This window comes from Propithecus coquereli, unplaced genomic scaffold (genome assembly GCF_000956105.1).
Source record: "Propithecus coquereli isolate 6110/MARCELLA unplaced genomic scaffold, Pcoq_1.0 Scaffold535, whole genome shotgun sequence".
In the NCBI taxonomy this organism is placed as follows: Eukaryota; Metazoa; Chordata; class Mammalia; order Primates; family Indriidae; genus Propithecus; species Propithecus coquereli.
The window spans coordinates 137,794-156,131 of record NW_012151230.1 but is presented as its reverse complement, the minus strand read 5'-3'; the positions used below and the strand labels follow the sequence as shown (position 1 = coordinate 156,131).

The 18,338-nt window shown below is 38.0% G+C and overlaps 1 protein-coding gene across 1 annotated transcript; it reads left to right on the top strand.

Moving 5' to 3' along the window:
• The first annotated feature begins 405 nt into the window (after positions 1 to 405).
• Positions 406 to 15,395, top strand: ZNF140 (zinc finger protein 140). Its single transcript, XM_012657251.1, has 4 exons — positions 406 to 460; positions 2,186 to 2,312; positions 2,568 to 2,663; positions 13,237 to 15,395. Exons 1-4 carry the CDS (start codon positions 452 to 454, stop codon positions 14,376 to 14,378), a joined length of 1,374 nt encoding a protein of 457 aa, XP_012512705.1. The 5' UTR covers positions 406 to 451; the 3' UTR covers positions 14,379 to 15,395.
• The last annotated feature ends 2,943 nt before the right edge of the window (positions 15,396 to 18,338 follow it).

The following is an 18,338-nucleotide window of genomic DNA, read 5'->3' as shown; positions in this document are numbered from 1 at the left end:
TGCAGCGACGCCCGCGGCGGAGTCCTCGGGGGCGGAGCCGAGTGTCTGGCTGCGGTGGACCGGAGGCAGGTAAAGGGGCCCGCTCCCTCCCAGCGGGAGCCCGGCCGGATGGCCAGGGCGGTGATTCCGTCCGGAGCTCGGAAACACTTCGCCAAAAGCACGGAAGAAACGTCCCTGCACTGGCCACGGTTACGTGAGGAGGTGCGGGGGATGCAGGTCAGGCTGACGTCCCCGGAGCCCGGGCCGTGGCAGGAAGGGGACGGCCTCTCACGGCCTCCCGGGCACCCTGGGCCCCTGTCTGTGGCGAGGCCGGGGAGCGGGGGGACGGGACTCCCTCGCTGCGGGCGGTGACTCGGGCTCGGCCCAGCGGGCCTGTTCGCTCAGGGCTCCTTCCTCCCCCGCCAGGTCGGCCGTTTTACGCTTTCGATCTCCGCGATCCCCTCTGTGAGCCATGTCTCAGGTATGCTGATGTTTCCTCTTTTCTTACTGAAGCGCAGCAGTGTCTTTCAGGATTTGGAGACAAGGGCTTTCTTCCTCCTGAAGCTACGTGATTGCCAGAACCCCAGGACCCTACCCCCACTCTTCCTCTTTAGGGGTTTCGTGTGCTTTATGGTGAGCGGTGGGGTGTCAGCTGTTACATGGCCTCCTCTTTTCTGCAACTGTTAGAACGAAGAGCGTTTGACTTTATGTTGCTCACTCCAGCCGCCCTTCATTCGTTTATTCAACATACTGTTTTTTTACTGAACATTTGTTTTCAGCACCCATATCGGTGGTTCTCACAGTGTGAAGATTCTTGAGCCCTACCTCAGATCCTCTGAATCGGAAACTTCGGGTCCGTGGCCTAGCAGTCTGTTTTCAGTCTCTCCCCGCGATTCTAACGCAATGGCGCACCCACGTCGTGGGGATTCAGCAGTGAGCAAAACAAAATCTCCGAACTCACTTTTCAGACATAACATTAAGTTCCTTTAGCAAGGAACACTGATTATTTGTACTCTAATTAGTGCTGAATGCTTGGCTGGTAATTGTGCTTCACAGAGGTAGGAGTGGCAAGGCCGACCATTCCAAATGAGTCTCTCATTTTTGGCTCCACTTCTTTGTCCTACCTTTTGTCATACTCGTCTCCAAGGCCAGGGGCTGAGGTTTGCTGGGAAATCCAGTTTCCATCTCTGCCGCAGATCTCACTGTTCACTGTAGGAAAGAGTTTCCTTTATTAGTCAACAGTCTTTTATCACCTTTTTTTTTAACTTGAAAACTGTGAAATATAACTCTGCCATACATACGGGGCTGCTACTAGTTTGGGATCTTTTAAATTCCCACTCGTGCCTTATGTTAATGGTTATGTCCATCAGTCAAGTGGTGTAAAACCAGGCTGCAAAGCAAGGACTTGTGCTTCCCTTAGTTAATAAGGGAAAGAGCTTTAGGTTCCATCCAAGAAGGTTCCCTTCTTGGGAGATCCGTGTATTTTATAGCTTATCCTCTTTGTCCTGTGACATTGCTGAAATTACTGTTAAATTTCACAGCTGTTTCTTCATGATTGGGGATGCCTGACAAACTTGAGAATGCATGCCCCTTTTGAAGGGTGCTACAGCAAGTTATTACCATGAAGAAATTTTAACCAAATCATATTAAAATAGACTGGTATTAAGGAAAATATATATTGCTTATTAAACATGAAAGAATAGTCATCACTATTCATGAAGTAAGATCTTAAGAATTTTATAACCAAAGCCAAAAATCCATGTTGTGCACATGTATAATCCTTTATCATGACCAAAACTGGAAATTATCTCAAAACAAATCATTTATATTTTTTCTCCTTTTCTCCAGTTGTATGACAAAATATGAAAGCTGGGCTCTTAGTTATATAATAATTACTCAGAATTCTGAAAACTCCCATTGCCTCTACTTATACACATTGCCCTTCCTCCACAGTGAGACTCATTTCACTTCTTTTTTTTTTTTTTTTGAGACAGAGTCTCGCTCTGTTACCTGGGCTAGAGTGCCGTGGCGTCACCCTAGCTCACAGCAACCTCAAACTCCTGGGCTCAAGCAATCCTCCCGCCTTGGCCTCCCAGAGTACTAGGATTACAGGCGTGAGCCACCGTGCCCAGCCTCATTTCACTTCTTGATAAGGGCCTTTGGGGGCATGGGTACTAGTTGTGCAGATATCTGTTTGCCATTTCAGGGGTCAGTGACATTCAGAGATGTGGCCATAGACTTCTCCCAGGAGGAGTGGAAATGGCTTCAGCCTGCTCAAAGAGATTTGTACAGATGTGTAATGTTGGAGAACTATGGCCATCTGGTCTCACTGGGTAAGTATTCCTCCTCATCTCCCTCAAGTTGGAATTTGACCTTTATAATTGCTGTTGTAAATCGTGATTATCTGGCTGAATAATCCCAAGGGAAGTATGGAGTTTTTTAAAAAAAATTAGTTTTAAAGATGGGGCTTGTAACTGTATCTAATCTTTAGACATTTTTCATACTTACATCTGACATTTCTTTTCATGACCCTTCTTTTCTTAGGATTCAAGGACTGATTTTGAATTTATTTCATTTTCTGCAAGCAGGTCTTTCCATTTCTAAGCCAGATGTGGTTGCCTTATTGGAGCAAGGGAAAGAGCCTTGGCTCGGGAAAGGGGATGTGAGAAGAGATCTGTTTTCAGGTGAGTGAGTTAGAAGCTGGTAGGGAAAATTTTTAAAACCACCCAGTTAGTCAATTAGAAACCAGTAGTACTTTTTTTTCATATGTTGGTTGAAAATTTTTTCCTTATGATACCAGAGAAGTGGAGACCATAAGTCTTACCCACAACTCCATAAGAGACCACTTCAAACCCAATTCACATCTTATACTTTCTCTGTTTTCTCACAGATAGATATGTCTTCTTTTTTTCCAGTGTTAGGTTTGTCTGGTCTCTGAATTTCGTTTCTTTTTGTTTCCTCCCTTTCTTCAAATTGGCATATGTTTCTATTGTCTAAATAAAAGGTATATATACTTTTTATAGTGCTGTTTTATTTAATCATCTTGGAAAGATTAACTCATTACTCTTTGATTAATTGATTTATTCATTGGTTTACATATTGTATTAACAATGTTTACTGAAATTTTAATTTTGTCAGACTCTTAGGTGCTACAGAGTCTAGAGGGCATACAAAAGTGTAATAACTATCAAAGGATTTTTGTCCTAGTGATGTGTCTATAAATAACTTGTATTAGATATGCTCAAATTAGCAGTTCAGCAGTGAGAGAAAAGGAATTTCTAGTTGATGTTTTAGACCTAGATAATTTGCATAGGTGTAGTAGTAATAGAAACATAAAACACAAGAAAAGGGTCAGTTTTGGAGAACAGGTGATGAATTAGTTTGAGAAGTGTGAGTAGAGGATAATATTTCCAAGTGGAAATGTGCAACAGGCTGTTGGAATATATCTTAGAAGAAAATTCAGGTTAGCGATGTAGCTGTGGGAATCTTACATTAAACAAAAATTGAAGCCATAAGATTGAATGAGAAGTAGAAGTTCTCTGAAAACCTTGACCTTTGGTTGACAATGGAATTGCTGGCGATCTTCTTTAAAAATAAATATGGCCATGGCCTACCCTTGAAGAAGATTCTGACATGGAAGATCTGTGGAGCCTAAATATATGTACGTATGAAAAGTTCTAAAGCAAAAGAAAAGTTCTGTAAGTTCTGTAGTTGATACTGAAGCAAATGTCTGATGGAGGTACACTGACCTTTAAAGCATGGTCCCACTGAGCGCAAAGGTGGATTGTCTACATTTAGGAAGTAGGAGCTGAGGACTGATGAGGGAACAGGAGACCCGTGCCGTGAAAACAGCTCTAGCTTTAAGGAGAGTGGTGGTAGTTAATATCAGATGCTACCGGGACCCCTAGGAGGATGTAGAGAAGCATTTGGAAAGAAGGTACTAATGTGGACTCAAGTCATGAGGTGGAACAAGTGCAAGGAAACTCCATTTAAGTATGAGTTAAAGAAGAAAAATGTCCTTTTCTAAATAAAAATAAACAAAACCAATAAAAGCAGGTACAAGGGAAGTGAGGAAAAAGGAAAACATGGAAAAATTGCCTCTAATTCCACTACTCTAGTAATACAGGCTTTGCAATTTTCATATATTTCTTCCAGTATCTTATTTTGAAAATTTTTTTTATTGTGAAATGTCACACAGACAAAGATAATACATAAACCTAAGTACAGCTTAACAAATTATTAAAAGACAGACACCCATGTGGTCAGTAAACAGAGCACTGCCAGGTCCATGAGAGCCTTCTGTGTGCCCATCCCAGTCCCCCAGCAAAGGTAATCATCCCCTTACTTTTATGGTAAAGTAACTTCCTTGGTTTTCTTTATAGTTTTTTCAGCTCTTTGCATCTCTGTTTCACTATGGTTTAGGTTTGTATGTTTGTGAACTTTATATAGAAGGACTCATAGGATATTTATCATACTGTGATTTGCTTTTCTAAAAATTATTTTTTAAAAGATTATTTCATTTTGCATATTGCTCGAGTAGTTTGTTTAATTGTACAAGTATACCACAATTAATCCAGTTTCTTTTTTTTTTTTTTGAGACAGAGTCTCACTGTGTTGCCCGGGCTAGAGTGCCGTGGCGTCAGCCTAGCTCAGCAACCTCAAACTCCTGGGCTCATGCGATCCTTTTGCCTCAGCCTCCCGAGCAGCTGGGACTACAGGCATGCGCCACCATGCCCGGCTAACTTTTTCTATATGTTTTTAGTTGTCCAGCTAATTTCTTTCTATTTTTAATAGACATGGGGTCTCGCTCTTGCTCAGGGTGGTCTCGAACTCCTGACCTCCAGCCATCCTCCTGTCTTGGCCTCCCAGAGTGCTAGGATTACAGGCGTGAGCCACCACGCCCAGCCATCCATTTTATTCTTGAGGGCTTCTTAGGTTGCTTGCAATATAGAGATACTGCAAGCAATGTTGTTATCGTACCTGTATTCTGGTACATACTGGTACAGGTTTCTCTGTGCGATATTTAGGACTGGAATTGTTGGATTAGAGGATAATGTACCTCTTTCATGTTATTAGTTAATGCCAAAATGTTTTCTAAAGGTCTTTTACTGACAACACTTTCACAAACACAGTAAGTGTGTTCCTGTTAGGCATCATGATTTTCACCTGTCAGAAGGGTGTGCAGTGGTAGCTTTTGGTTTAAATTTGCATTTTTCAGATACCTGATGAGGTTGCGCACCTTTTCAAATGTTTATCGAATATCTAGACATCCCCATTGGCAAAGTGCACCTCGAATGACTTTACTCATTTACCTATCGGAGTCTGTCTTTTTCTTATTAATGTGTAGAAGTTATATATTTTGGATACAAATCCTTTGTTTTTATATGTACTGCAAAACCTCTCGTATGTGGCTTATGTTATCCCGTTATAGCTTCTTCTGATGAACAGAAATTCTTAATTTTAGTATAGTCAGATTTATCAGTCTTTTCCTTTGTGGTTTTGTTGTTTTGTTTTGCTTTTTGACCTGCTTAGGAAATCTTTTCCTACTCAGAGGTCATGAAGACACTTTCCTGTATTTTCTTCTAAAAAAAGCCTACTTGTTTTGCCATTCACATTTAGATCCATGGTTCATTTTAAATTTGTTTTTGTATGTCATGTGAATTAGTAGTTAACTTTGATATATTCTGTATGGTACCATTCATTGACACATCTGTCCTTTCCCTCACTGTGTAAACAGTTAGCAGCCCTGCACTCCTGGTTTAAATTCCACTTGGTGGTGGGATATAATTCTTCTTTTACATTCTTGGATCCAATTTGCTAATATTTTGTTGAGCATTTTTACATCTATGCTTATGAGAGATACTGGCCTGTAGTACATTGGCCTCCTAGAATGAGTTAGAAAGTAGTCCTTCTGCTTCTATCTTCTTAAAGAGATTGTAGAGAATTGGTATAATTTCTTCATTAAATAGTTAGTAGAGTTCACCAGTGAACTCATCTTGGCCTGGTGCTTTTTGTTTTGGAAAGTTATAAATTATTCATTTGATTTGTTTACTAGACCTAGGTCTATTCAGATTGTCTATTCTTGTGTGAGTTTTGGAAATTTGTGTCTTTCAAGGAATTGATCCATTTTATCTATGTCATCAAATTTGTGGACATAGAATTGTTAATAGTATTCCTTTATTATCCTTTTAATGTCCATGGGATCTGTAGTGATGTGTTCCCTTTCATTGCTGATATTAGTAATGTGTGACATCATTTTTCTTAGTTTATCAATTTTATAGATCTTTTTAAAGAATGAGCTTGATTTGGTTGATTTTCCCTATTGATGATGTATTTTTAATTTCAATTTTGACCTCTGTTCAAATTTTTGAACATCTTTCCTTCTGCTTACTTTAGATTTAATTTGCTCATTTTTAGTTTCTCAAGATAGAAGCTAGATGATTGATTTTAAATCTTTCTTTACTAATGTATGCATTCAGTGCTATAAATTTGTGTCTAAGCACTGCTTTCACTGCATCCCACAAATTTTGACAAGTTGTATTTTCCTTTTCATCTCGTTCAAAATATTTTAAAATTTCTCTTGACATTTCTTGTTTGTGTTATTTAGAAGTGTATTATTCAGTAGCCAAGTATTTTGGGATTTTGTAATTATTGATTTCTAGTTTCATTACATTGTGGTCTGAGAGCACACCTAAGATTTCTTTTCTTTTAAATTTGTTAAGGTGTGTTTTATGGTCCAGATTTTGGTCTTTCTTGGCGAATGTTCTATGTGAGGTTGAGAAGAATGTGTAATCTGTTTTGGATGAAGTAGTCCCTAGATGTCAATTATATCCTGTTAATTGATGGTGTTAATAAATTCAACTATGTTCTTACTGATTTTCTACCTGCTAGATCTGTCCATTTTTTTAAATTTATTTTTTATTTGTATTTTTAAGGCTGGTCAAGTGAAGCAGTGGGAGTGGAGAAGGAATGTCCACTTTTAATAGAGCAGGATTGAAGTCTTCAACTTTTTTTTTTTGAGACAGAGTCTCATTCTTTTGCCTGGACTAGAGTGAGTGCCGTGGCGTCAGCCTAGCTCACAGCAACCTCACGCTCCTGGTCTCAAGCGATCCTTCTGCCTCAGCCTCCCGAGTAGCTGGGACTACAGGCATGCACCACCATGCCTGGCTAGTTTTTTCTATATATTTTTAGTTGTCCGATTAATTTCTTTCTATTTTCAGTAGAGACGGGGTCTCGCTCTTGCTCAGGCTGGTTTCGAACTCCTGAGCTCAAACAATCCGCCCGCCTTGGCCTCCCAGAGTGCTAGGATTACAGGCGTGAGCCACCGCGCCTGGCCTGAAGTCTTCAACTTTAATAGTGGACTCATCTATTTCTCTTCACAGTTCTATCAGTTTTTGTCTCATGAATGATATTTTGATGCTCTATTGTTAGGCATATACACATTAAGGATTTTTATGTTTTTTTGGAGTATTGACCCCTTTATCATTATGCAGTGTTCTTCTTTATCCTTGATAACATTCCTTGCTCTGAGGTCTGCTGTCTGAAATTAATTTTGCTACTTCCACTTTCTTTTGATAAGTGTTATCATTGTATACCTTTCTCCATTCATTTACTTTTAATCTATATGTGTCTTCATATTTAAAGTGGATTTCTTGTAGACAGCATATAGTTGGAGCTTGTTTTTTTTAATCCATTCTCACAGTCTGTCTTAAATAGTTGTGTTTAGACTGTTGACATTTAAAGCGATTATTGATATACTTGGGTTAGTAGCCATGATATTTGTTAACTGTTTTCTATTCATTGCCCATTCTTAGTTTCTGTTTGTGTCTTCCTCTCTTTTTCTGCCTTCTGTGGTTTTTATTGAATATTTTATGATTTTCTTTTCTTTTGTAGCATATTGATTATACTTCTTTTTTTAGTGGTTGCCCTAGAGTTTGCCCTAGAGTTCAGCTAATCCAAGTCCCCTTTCAAATAATACTGTATCACTTCATGTGTAGTGTAAGTACCTTATAATATTTCTAATTCTTCCCTCCAGTCTCTTGTATCATTGTTATCATTCATTTACTTATGTATAAGATGTAATCATCAAATACATTGTTATTATTTTGAATAAACTGTTATCTGTTAGATCAATTAAGAATAAGAAGAATAAAAGATTTTATTTTACTTTCACTTATTCCTTCTCTAATGCACTTCCTTTCTGTATGTAGATCCAAGTTTCTGACCTATGTAATTTTCCATCTCTTTGAAGAACTTCTTTCAAGATTTCTTGCAAAGGAGGTCTACAGGAAACAAATTCCCTTAATTTTTTTTTTTCTGAGAAAGTCATTTCTCCTTCATCTTTGAAGGTTAATCTCACAGGGTACAGAATTATGGGTTGGTGGTTTTTTTCTCTCAACACTTTAAATATTTCCTCCATTCTCCTTGCTTTCATGGTTTCTAAGGAGCTCTGATGTGTAATAGTCCCCCCCTTATCTGTGGGGGATGTGTTCCAAGACTCCCAGTGGATGCCTGAAACCATAGATGGTACTGAATCTGATTGCTGTCAATCAGAACCCATTTCTGTTTCTGTCCTTGACCCACAGATTTAATGTTTTTTCCATCTTAACGTTTATCATGTACTGTGGCTGTAACTTTTTTAGTTTGAGGTGGGACAGCAAAACTATTACAGCATGAATTGCTTTTTTTCTTCCTCACATGAATAGAAGATTCATTCTTATCATAAGTCTTAGCAACCTCAGCACACAATTTTTTTTAATCCTTATTGAGAATTTTCATCTCTTCACTTAAAGGAAACATTTTATGGCTTTTCTTTGGCATATTCAAATTGTCAGCATCACTGCTCTTGTGCGTTGAGGCCATTATTAAGTAAAATAAGTGTCTCTTAAACGTAATCACTGGGATACCACAACAGTTGATCTGATAACTGTGACAGCTACTAAGTGACTAACAGGCCAGTAGCATGGATATGCTGGAAAAAGAAAGATTCACATCCTGGGTGTGATGGAGTGGGACAGTGTAAAATATCATCATATTACTCAGAACAGCATGCACTTTAAAACATGAATTGTTTATTTCTGGAATTTTCCATTTAACATTTTTAATATTTTTGGACTGCGGTTGACCACAGGTAACTCAACCAGTGAAAAGCAAAACCACAGGACTATTATAATTTTTAGCTGTATTCCTTTATAGGTAAAGTGTTTTTTTTCTCTGACTTCTTTCAAGATTTCTTTATCTTTTATTGTCTGAAGTTTGAATATGATATACCTAATTGTAGTGATTTTTTTTTTTTTTTGCATTTATCCTACTTGGTGTTCTCTAAGCTTTCTAGATTTGTGATTTGGTGTCTGACATTAATTTAGGGAAATTCTCAGTCATTATTACTTCAAGTATTGCTTCTGTTCCTTTTTCTCTTTCTTCTCCTTCTGGTATTCCCATTATGCATATGTTACACCTTTCGTAGTTGTCCCACGTTCTTGGATATCTTGTTCTATTTTTTAAAATCTTTTCTGCCTTAGCTTTCAGTTTTAGAAGTTTATATTGAGATATCTATACAGACTACTAATGAGCCCATCAAAGACATTCTTTCTTTCTTTCTTTCTTTTTTTTTTTTTTTGAGACAGAGTCTCACTGTGTTGCCCAGGCTAGAGTGCCGTGGCGTCATCCTAGCTCACAGCAACCTCAAACTCCTGGGCTCAAGTGATCCTCCTGTCTCAGCCTCCCAAGTAGCTGGGACTACAGGCATGTGCCACCATGCCCAGCTAATTTTTTCTATATATTTTTAGTTGTCCGATTAATTTCTTTCTATTTTTAGTAGAGACAGGGTCTCGCTCTTGCTCAGGTTGGTTTCGAACTCCTGAGCTCAAACAATCCGCCCACCTCGGCCTCCCAGAGTGCTAGGATTACAGGTGTGAGCCACCGTACCCGGCCCATTCTTTATTTCTGTTACAGTATTTTTTATTTGTAGCATTTTTGAGTCTTAGAATTTCTGTTTCTTTGTATATATTATCTTAGCTCCTCTTGCACATTGTGTACCTTTTCCATTAAAGCTCCTAGTATAGTAATCCTCATAGTTTTAAAAATTCGTGGACTGATAATGCCAATATTCCTGCCATATCTAACTGAGGTTCTGATGCTTGTTCAGTCTCTTCAAGCTTTTTTTTTTGCCATTTAGTATACCTCATAGTTTTTTGTTGAAAGGTAGGCATGAGGTACTGAGTAAAAAGAACTGCAGTAAATAGGCCTTCAGTACTGTAGAGGTAAGGTGTCAGGGGAGAGGAAGAATTTTATAATCCTAAATTAGGCCTCAGTCTCTTGGTGAGCCTGTGCCCCTGGAATGTAAATTTCACCAGCTCTTCTCAGTTTTTTCCCACCTTAGAAAAGGGAAAAGTGTGGGCCCTACCTTGGGACAGGCTGGCTACACGGGGCTGGAGTTGGATTATTCCCTATCCCTGTGTGGAGGCTCAAGCTGCCTGGATTTGGGTATTTCCCTTCCCCAAGGTAGGACAGGCTCTGCTGAAACCCCAACAGCTTAGGCTGTGGTAAAGTTGTTCCTCCTGAGGGTAGGCCTTGTTGAGAAGAATTAGAATGCTCTAATGTATTTCAAAAGGTTATTTTCCTTTCCCCTCCACCGGAAGTACAAGGGGATTTTTCTGATATTCACTGTGAAGACCTGGTAGAGCTCCTGGAGGTAAAACTCATAGGGGGGGCCCCTGTGACTGGAGTTTTGAACCACAGACTTGTCTGCACTGAGCCTCCAGCTGTTTGTCAGTTATGGTTCAGGCTTTCCTGTCGCAGCACTGGTTCCTGCAGAGGTTTCTGCTCGTGGATTTCTGCTTTGGTGAGTTGTGATTCTCTGTATCTTCCTGTCTCTCCAGTTTCGGGGGCAGTGGTTTGCCCTGTGACTACACTTCTCTGAGGGATCTTAGAAGAGTTATTGATTTTTCAGTTTGTTTCGCTTTTCACTTCTTGGGACAGAGTAGTGACTTCTAAGCTCTTTACATGTCAGATCGGAAACTGAAAGTCTCTGTAATGATTTTTTAAAACCTTTTTTCCATAGTTTCCTTTTTTCAATATTCATACTACATTAAGTACTTCCTGAATGATCTTAAATAACACTGGTGATAGAAAATGTTTGGTTTTTTCCTAAGAACAGTGAATATATCTAAAAATTTTGCTTTTGTGCATTAGTTTCTGGGTTATCAAAAGAATCCTTTATTATATTAGGAATGAATCCTTATATCTTTCTAGGCTTTTAATAAATATAAGTACTCAGTTTTATCAAATCCATCTGGCATCTACCAAGAAGAGTATAGGCATAGTAGGTAATGGGAAGACGTGAGGTGACTTTGAGGCAGGGAAATGGAAGAATACATAATTAGCATTATACTTTTATATGTTAACTTGGATTCTTGATTGTTTTTTGCTCTCATTTTTGTGGAAAACCATATGGCAAATACTATACTAAATCTAAGCAGTTAACTCCAACAGCTTTTAAGTTTTATTTTATTTTTAATTGACATGATTAATAAGTATATATACTTATGGAGTACAATGTGATGTTTCAATATGTATATACATTGTGTAATTAGCAAATCTGTCACTTCAGACATTTAACATTTCTTTGTGGTAAGAACATTCAAAATCCTCTCTTCTAGCCATTTTGAAATATACATTATTGTTAACTGTAGTCACCCTACTGTGCAATAGAACATCAGAATTTAACTCTTATCTAACTATAACTTTGTATTTATCCAACAGCTTTTTCTACTCTCATTAAACGTACAGGTTCACCTGGTCTATTTCAGTTCCCAACTGGTTGGTTTGATGAAGCATTTCTAGATGAAACCTTTCTTAATCTGTTGCAATGGATTTTCACATCTTGTCTCTGGTCTTCTGTAAGGCCAGAGTAAAAGACCAGAGAAAGTAAAATAAACTTTCTTATGTTTTATGTCATTAACTAATGTTTCCTGTGTTCTCTTTCTCCCTATTTATATTCTCATCTCCTGAAGAGAATTACTGAGTTTATATCCCTAGATACTCAGTAGGTATGGAATTAATTTACAGAAGAGGCAGGAAAGGAATTTAATCCTTCCCTGTTATTGAGATCATGATTTTAACAGAACAGCTATTTCACTGCATCCTTAATTCTAATCTGTCATGTATTTTTGTGTACCTACCATATAGGTACACATCTTGATTCATTACTGAGATAAGTATTAAAGAAATATGAGGTCTATTTACTTCTCCTTAATAGCTTATGGTCAGAGTGATAATAACAGATGGCATTTCCCCCTTAAAAAAATAAGTGTCAGAGTGTTTAGAGAAAAATGCTTTTTTAGATGTTATTGGGAAATGATGTTAAAATTACATGAAAGTTGCAAGAATAGTACACATGCCTTGTGCCCACATTCACCTTTGCTAACATTTTGTCCCATTTGCCTTATCATTTGGTATATGACTTTTTTTTCTGAAACATTTGAGAATAAGTTGTATACATCATTGCCTTTTAGGCCTAAATTCACAAGTGTTCATTTCCTAAGAACAAGGACATGAATGGGTTTTTTAAAAAGTAGTTCATACTGTGAAATGCTGTTCCAATTTAAAAGTGATGAAATCTGTTTCTAAAATTTACCCTGGAGAAAATCAGGACTTCTGTTTGTCAAAGGCATTTGATGGGAAGTTACCGTTGTAGCAAAGGTGAGCTTCAGAACAGTTCAGAAGGTGCAGTTAGTGAGGATCATAGACAGCAGTTTTCAGAGAAACCTTTTTTTCCCAGTTAGAATAAATTACTGTAAAATGTTCCAGATGCACTAAGTGAACAGAGTTGGACGTCTTTGTGGCCCCTGAGGGACACTTGCTGTGTGTTTATTAGCAGCACTATGGTATTGCCATTTTCAGATAGTTCCGGCAGTAAATACAATATAAATGGAGGTGAGGAAGACTAACAACCTATACTTCACAATTACTTTTCTTCCTGATTGTTCCACTTTTCCCTCTCCTTCAATTACTTATATTTAATCTTTTTATTTAATTCACCCATATCTCTATTGATTTCTTCTGAGTTTCGGGGCATACTTCTGAAATCAATACGACTCTTGATTTCACAGTCACGTATGGCAGCTACGAATGCCATGCAATTGATAAGATTTTTTTTCTCTACTTAATTCTCTCATTAAAGGAGGAACGGCTTTATTTTATTCAGTATAGGAAAAAAAAAGGAAACAATTGCTTTTTTTTTTTGTTATCTTTCAGTTTCACAGTCAAATGATGAGATCAAAGAGTTTTCTCCAAAAAATGTTATTTATGGTGACTCATCCCAGTATTTGATAATGGAAAGAATTCTAAGCCCAGGCCCTGTGTATTCCAGTTTCAAAGGAGGGTGGAAATGCGAGGAGGGTGCTGAGGTGCTGCAAAGAAATCAGGGATGTATCAGGCAAGCGACAGTCTCTCATCAAGACGCCTTGTCTCAGCACATGAGCATCAGTACTGTAGAGCGGCCCTACGGATGCCGTGAGTGTGGAAAGGCTTTCAGTCGGCGCTTTTCCCTTGTGTTACATCAGAGAACTCATACTGGGGAGAAACCCTATGTATGTAAGGAATGTGGCAAAACCTTTAGCCAGATCTCAAACCTTGTGAAACACCAGATGATACACACTGGAAAGAAACCCCATGAGTGTAAGGACTGTAATAAAACATTCAGTTATCTTTCGTTCCTCATTGAACACCAGAGAACACATACTGGGGAGAAACCTTATGAATGCACTGAGTGTGGAAAGGCCTTTAGCCGTGCCTCAAACCTCACTCGACATCAGAGAATTCACATAGGGAAGAAACAATACATATGTAGGAAATGTGGGAAAGCCTTTAGCAGTGGCTCAGAACTCATTCGCCATCAGATTACGCATACTGGAGAGAAACCTTATGAATGCATTGAATGCGGGAAGGCATTTCGCCGTTTCTCACACCTTACTCGGCATCAAAGCATCCATACCACCAAAACCCCGTATGAGTGTAATGAATGTAGGAAAGCCTTCCGTTGCCACTCATTCCTGACTAAACATCAAAGGATTCATGCTGGAGAAAAGCTCTATGAATGTGATGAATGTGGTAAAGTTTTCACTTGGCATGCATCCCTTATTCAGCATATGAAAACTCATACTGGAGAGAAACCCTACACATGTGCTGAATGTGACAAAGCCTTCAGTCGGAGCTTTTCCCTCATTCTACATCAGAGAACTCACACTGGGGAGAAACCTTATGTCTGTAAGGTGTGCAACAAATCCTTCAGCTGGAGCTCGAACCTTGCTAAACATCAGAGGACGCACACTCTGGAGAACCCCTATGAATATGAAAATTCATTTAATTACCACTCATTCCTCACTGAACACCAGTGAATTGACACTACAGAGAAAACTTAAAGTGTATGGGATATTAGAAAACATAATGCCTTACCTTTCCTTCAGAGAACTCTTGGAAAGAAGCCTTATATGAATGCGATGAATGTGAAGAAATGTGGCCCATACCTTATTCAACATCCTGGAGAAAACCCCCAGGAATATGTGAGAAAGCCATTAGTAGCTGCTCATTCTTTTTGCAGTAATAGAAGATGGAATCAATATTGAGAAGATTCTTACCTGGTAATACTGAAAGGACTTCATTTGATATGATTCCCTTACCCTACATTGGTAAATTCCTATGAGGAAAGAGCACCTATACAATAGACGTGAGAAAGCCAGAGACCAGCCCTCATTCTGCCATCTGTCAGCTCAACCAGGACAGAACGCATGAGTAAGGAATGAGCTTTGCAAAGATGTACTTTGGACATCAGAAAATTCACATGTAAGCAAAGTGATACAAACACAGTCATTGGGGAATGCTTTTATGATGTAATACTTATTATTTTTTTAAATACTCTTTTAGTAGGGAAAGCAATTCTATAAGTGAATGTAGGGTGACTTTCTACACTATTTCAAACCTATATTAGAGAATTGTACTAAGGGAAAACTACCATTGTAATGAATGTAGCAAAACCTTAGATATTTGAGAAGTAGACTAGATGGAATCTGTGGGAAGAGGTCTTATTTTATGGGAGGGGGAATTGTTTTTTAAATGAATTCAGAAAAGAAAGTTATGAATAAATGTTTTGATGTATAATAAATGAATCTTGTATTTGCTGATTTTTTTCCACAGCATATAATTTTGAAAATGTAACTACCACAATATCGATATCAACAATGAAGAGTAGTGTGCTTTTGTAGAAACAATATAGAAACGTAATTATAGAAGCATTTTTAGGTATCAAGGTTTTAACTTTGAGATAGAGTTTGGATTTAAGGTTATGCTAACTAATAGTTATCCTTCAATTTGACCATAGCCATTACTTATACAGTCTGAAATAAGTGTAAATGCATTTGAGGAAAAAATGCCAAGGCAGATTTCCTTTTTTCTTCCATGTACAGTGAGAACAGGTCTTTTGAAAGCACATATTTAAAACTCTTCTGGGATTATCAGCTGCCCAACTGGCAAAGCTCACATGATCGGAGCGAGTTTGTTTTGATCAGGAAGGTAAGTGATTTTATTTTATAGAAAGAAAAATACAGAACATGAGTAGGAGTGACTTTATTGAGCATTAATATGGTGGCTGCATTGAAGGCACATCTGTAGAAGGTGTTATTAGATAAATATCATTTAATGAGTCATTTTGTAAGAGGTGGAATTTATTTAATAGAGTTTTAGTTCCAATCAAAGGCCTTATTTACATGTAGTAGAGTACTGAATACACTATCAGTAGTGTATTTCCTCAAACCTGCTACCAGGTATGCCATTTTTGTACACACACTCGAAGCTTTCCAGTTTTCCGTAAGAGTTGTTTAGGAGTGGTTGACTTATCTTAAAATAGTGTACAATCTGGCTCAAACACTGATAAGCATACCTTCATTTGTATCTCGTATCTTATTTGGTTTCTTAAGGTAACAGTGGTCTGTCCCAGGGTGAAAGTCAGGTTACCGTGAGCTGTCAGCAATGTTAGGACGTGAAAACACTCATTATTGATTTAAATTGACATTTTATTTATTTAAGAATATACTGTATATTTTCAACTTTCTGCTCCCTGTCTGCTCTCCACTCTTCTCTGTACTCTGTGGGATTTCACTTGTTTGAACTATATCACAGGTTATCAGTGTACAGCCCATTGGCCAGGTATTCATTGACACAGTGTTTATGGGGGCTTATCTGCCATAGCAGCAGAGTTGAGTATGTTGCCATACATCAGGCTAAAATTTACTATCAAGCCCTTTATAGAAAAAGAGTTTGCCAAGCCCTGACTACATCAAATCTTTGCCCTCTAGCTTTTGGTGGGGTGCCGCCAGTGTTGAGAACATTTACTTTATTTAGAGAGATGTGAGTATCAGAATGGATCTATTATGTGCATTGTGCTCAGCCATCCTCTAGCCTGGGAAAGGCCAAAAGACATTCCCTTCAAGGAATTAAGAAATAGGCTGGCTGTGGTTACTCCCACCTGTAATTCCAGCACTTTGGGAGGCCAAGGTGGGAAGATCCTTTGAGGCCAGGAGTTTGAGACTAGCCTGGGCAATATAATGAGACCCAGTCTCTGCAAAAAATAAAGAAAAGAATAGCTGCGTGTACTGGTACACACCTGTAGTCCCAGCTACTTGGGAGGCTGAGGAAGGAGAATTGCTTGAGCCCAGGAGATCACAGCTGCAGTGAGCTATGACCATACCACTGCACTCCAGCCTGGGTGACAGAGTGAGACTCTGTCTCAAAAAAAAAATAAAAAAGGGAATTAAGATACATATTGGTGGAGAGTGTACAACCATCCTCAGAGAACTCTGTGGTACCTGCCCTCTCTAGGGTATAGATGCCGTTGGGAAGTTCTATGATGAAAGTAGGATCCCAATTCCAATAAAGATCATGGGATCTTGGCATGGTAGAGGTTAGGTAAAATTAGCACAAGAATTCTAGGGATGGGGTAATAATCATGAGTTTAACCATATAGGTCTGTGACAAAGGCTAAATGATCATAGGATTCCAAAAGATAAAACAGAAATTTCAGAGCAAAGAAAGCAAAACTTGCAGATTGGGTATGAGTGATTTGGAAGAAAGAGTCCAAGTCCTCAGCAAAACTTTCAAAAATCTGCCTTTATATGGTAGGACACAGAAAAGGTTATCAAAACGTATAAAAGATTATTTATCTGACATTTTAAAAGCTCTTAAGAAATGCTGAATCACTAATAGTCTCAATATCACAGAGGACAATATTATGTAGAAAAATGGACATTGCATCAGAAAATATTTTAGAAAAGACAGAATCAATGTGAAACTTTGCTGATGGGTGAAAAATATAATTTTGTATGTGTTTGATAGGCATTTCTTAAATTATAGATGAGTTTAAGTCATGATATATAGTAGTCTGTGAATTTCCTATTTATGATAAAACAAATGTCTCATTTTTTTATCTTAAAAGAATTCTGTATGTTAAGAAAATGATAGTTTTTTGGCATTCAAATTTCATACATGAACTGTCACAACGGCCTCCTAAACTAGTCAGTTTCTTAAGATTTTTTATACAGAAGCCAGTGTGATCTTTTTAAACAAGTAATTTCAATCTCTTATGAAAAATCCTTAAATAGCTCCTCATAACTCTTCAAATGGAAGTACAAACTCATGCCATAGCTGGCAGGGTTTTTTATGATCTGGCTTCTGCCTGTTTCCAATCTGGTTTTGTATACTCTTCTCCTTACTCCTTTGCTTAATAGTGTTCCAGCTACTGGACTTACTTTGTGTTCCGCAAATATGTCAAATTCTGAATGAGGACTTTTGTTCTTTCTCTATTTAGAAAGCTATTTCTCTGTCCCTTCTCCCTGACTCCCTGCCATGAATGACTCCTTCCTTTCCTTCATATTTTAGTTTAAATGTCTTCTTCTCATGGAGACTTTTCCTTACCTCCTTATCTAACATAGTTCCCCCATTCTTATCAAAGAACATACTTGTTTCCTTCATATTTTGAGTTTTGCCTAGAAGTCAATTTAGATGAAGTCTAAAAAGAATCCATGCCTTTTAGCAATACTTACAAAAAAATTGGCTTTTCAAAGGTAAGAGATAGAAAAGGTGGCTTAAAAAATGAACAAAAAATGTATCTGCTATTTTTGAAAAATGGATAGAATTTATATATCCAACAACAGCCTAAGCAAATCCATTTACTTTACAACTTTGAATATGTTAAAAGCATGCTTTTGAAAAATATTAAGGTTAATGATAGTTTATTTTTTTAATAGACAACTTACCTCTGTTCCCTACACAAACTAGAACACTTAATAAAAGACAAGTAGGCCAGT

Bases quoted from the DNA above. Each gene is read 5' to 3' on its own strand.
- ZNF140 (XM_012657251.1), top strand. The intron at 2,313-2,567 runs GTAAGTATTCCT...TTCTGCAAGCAG, and splicing joins TGGCCATCTGGTCTCACTGG to GTCTTTCCATTTCTAAGCCA. The intron at 2,664-13,236 runs GTGAGTGAGTTA...GTTATCTTTCAG, and splicing joins GAGAAGAGATCTGTTTTCAG to TTTCACAGTCAAATGATGAG.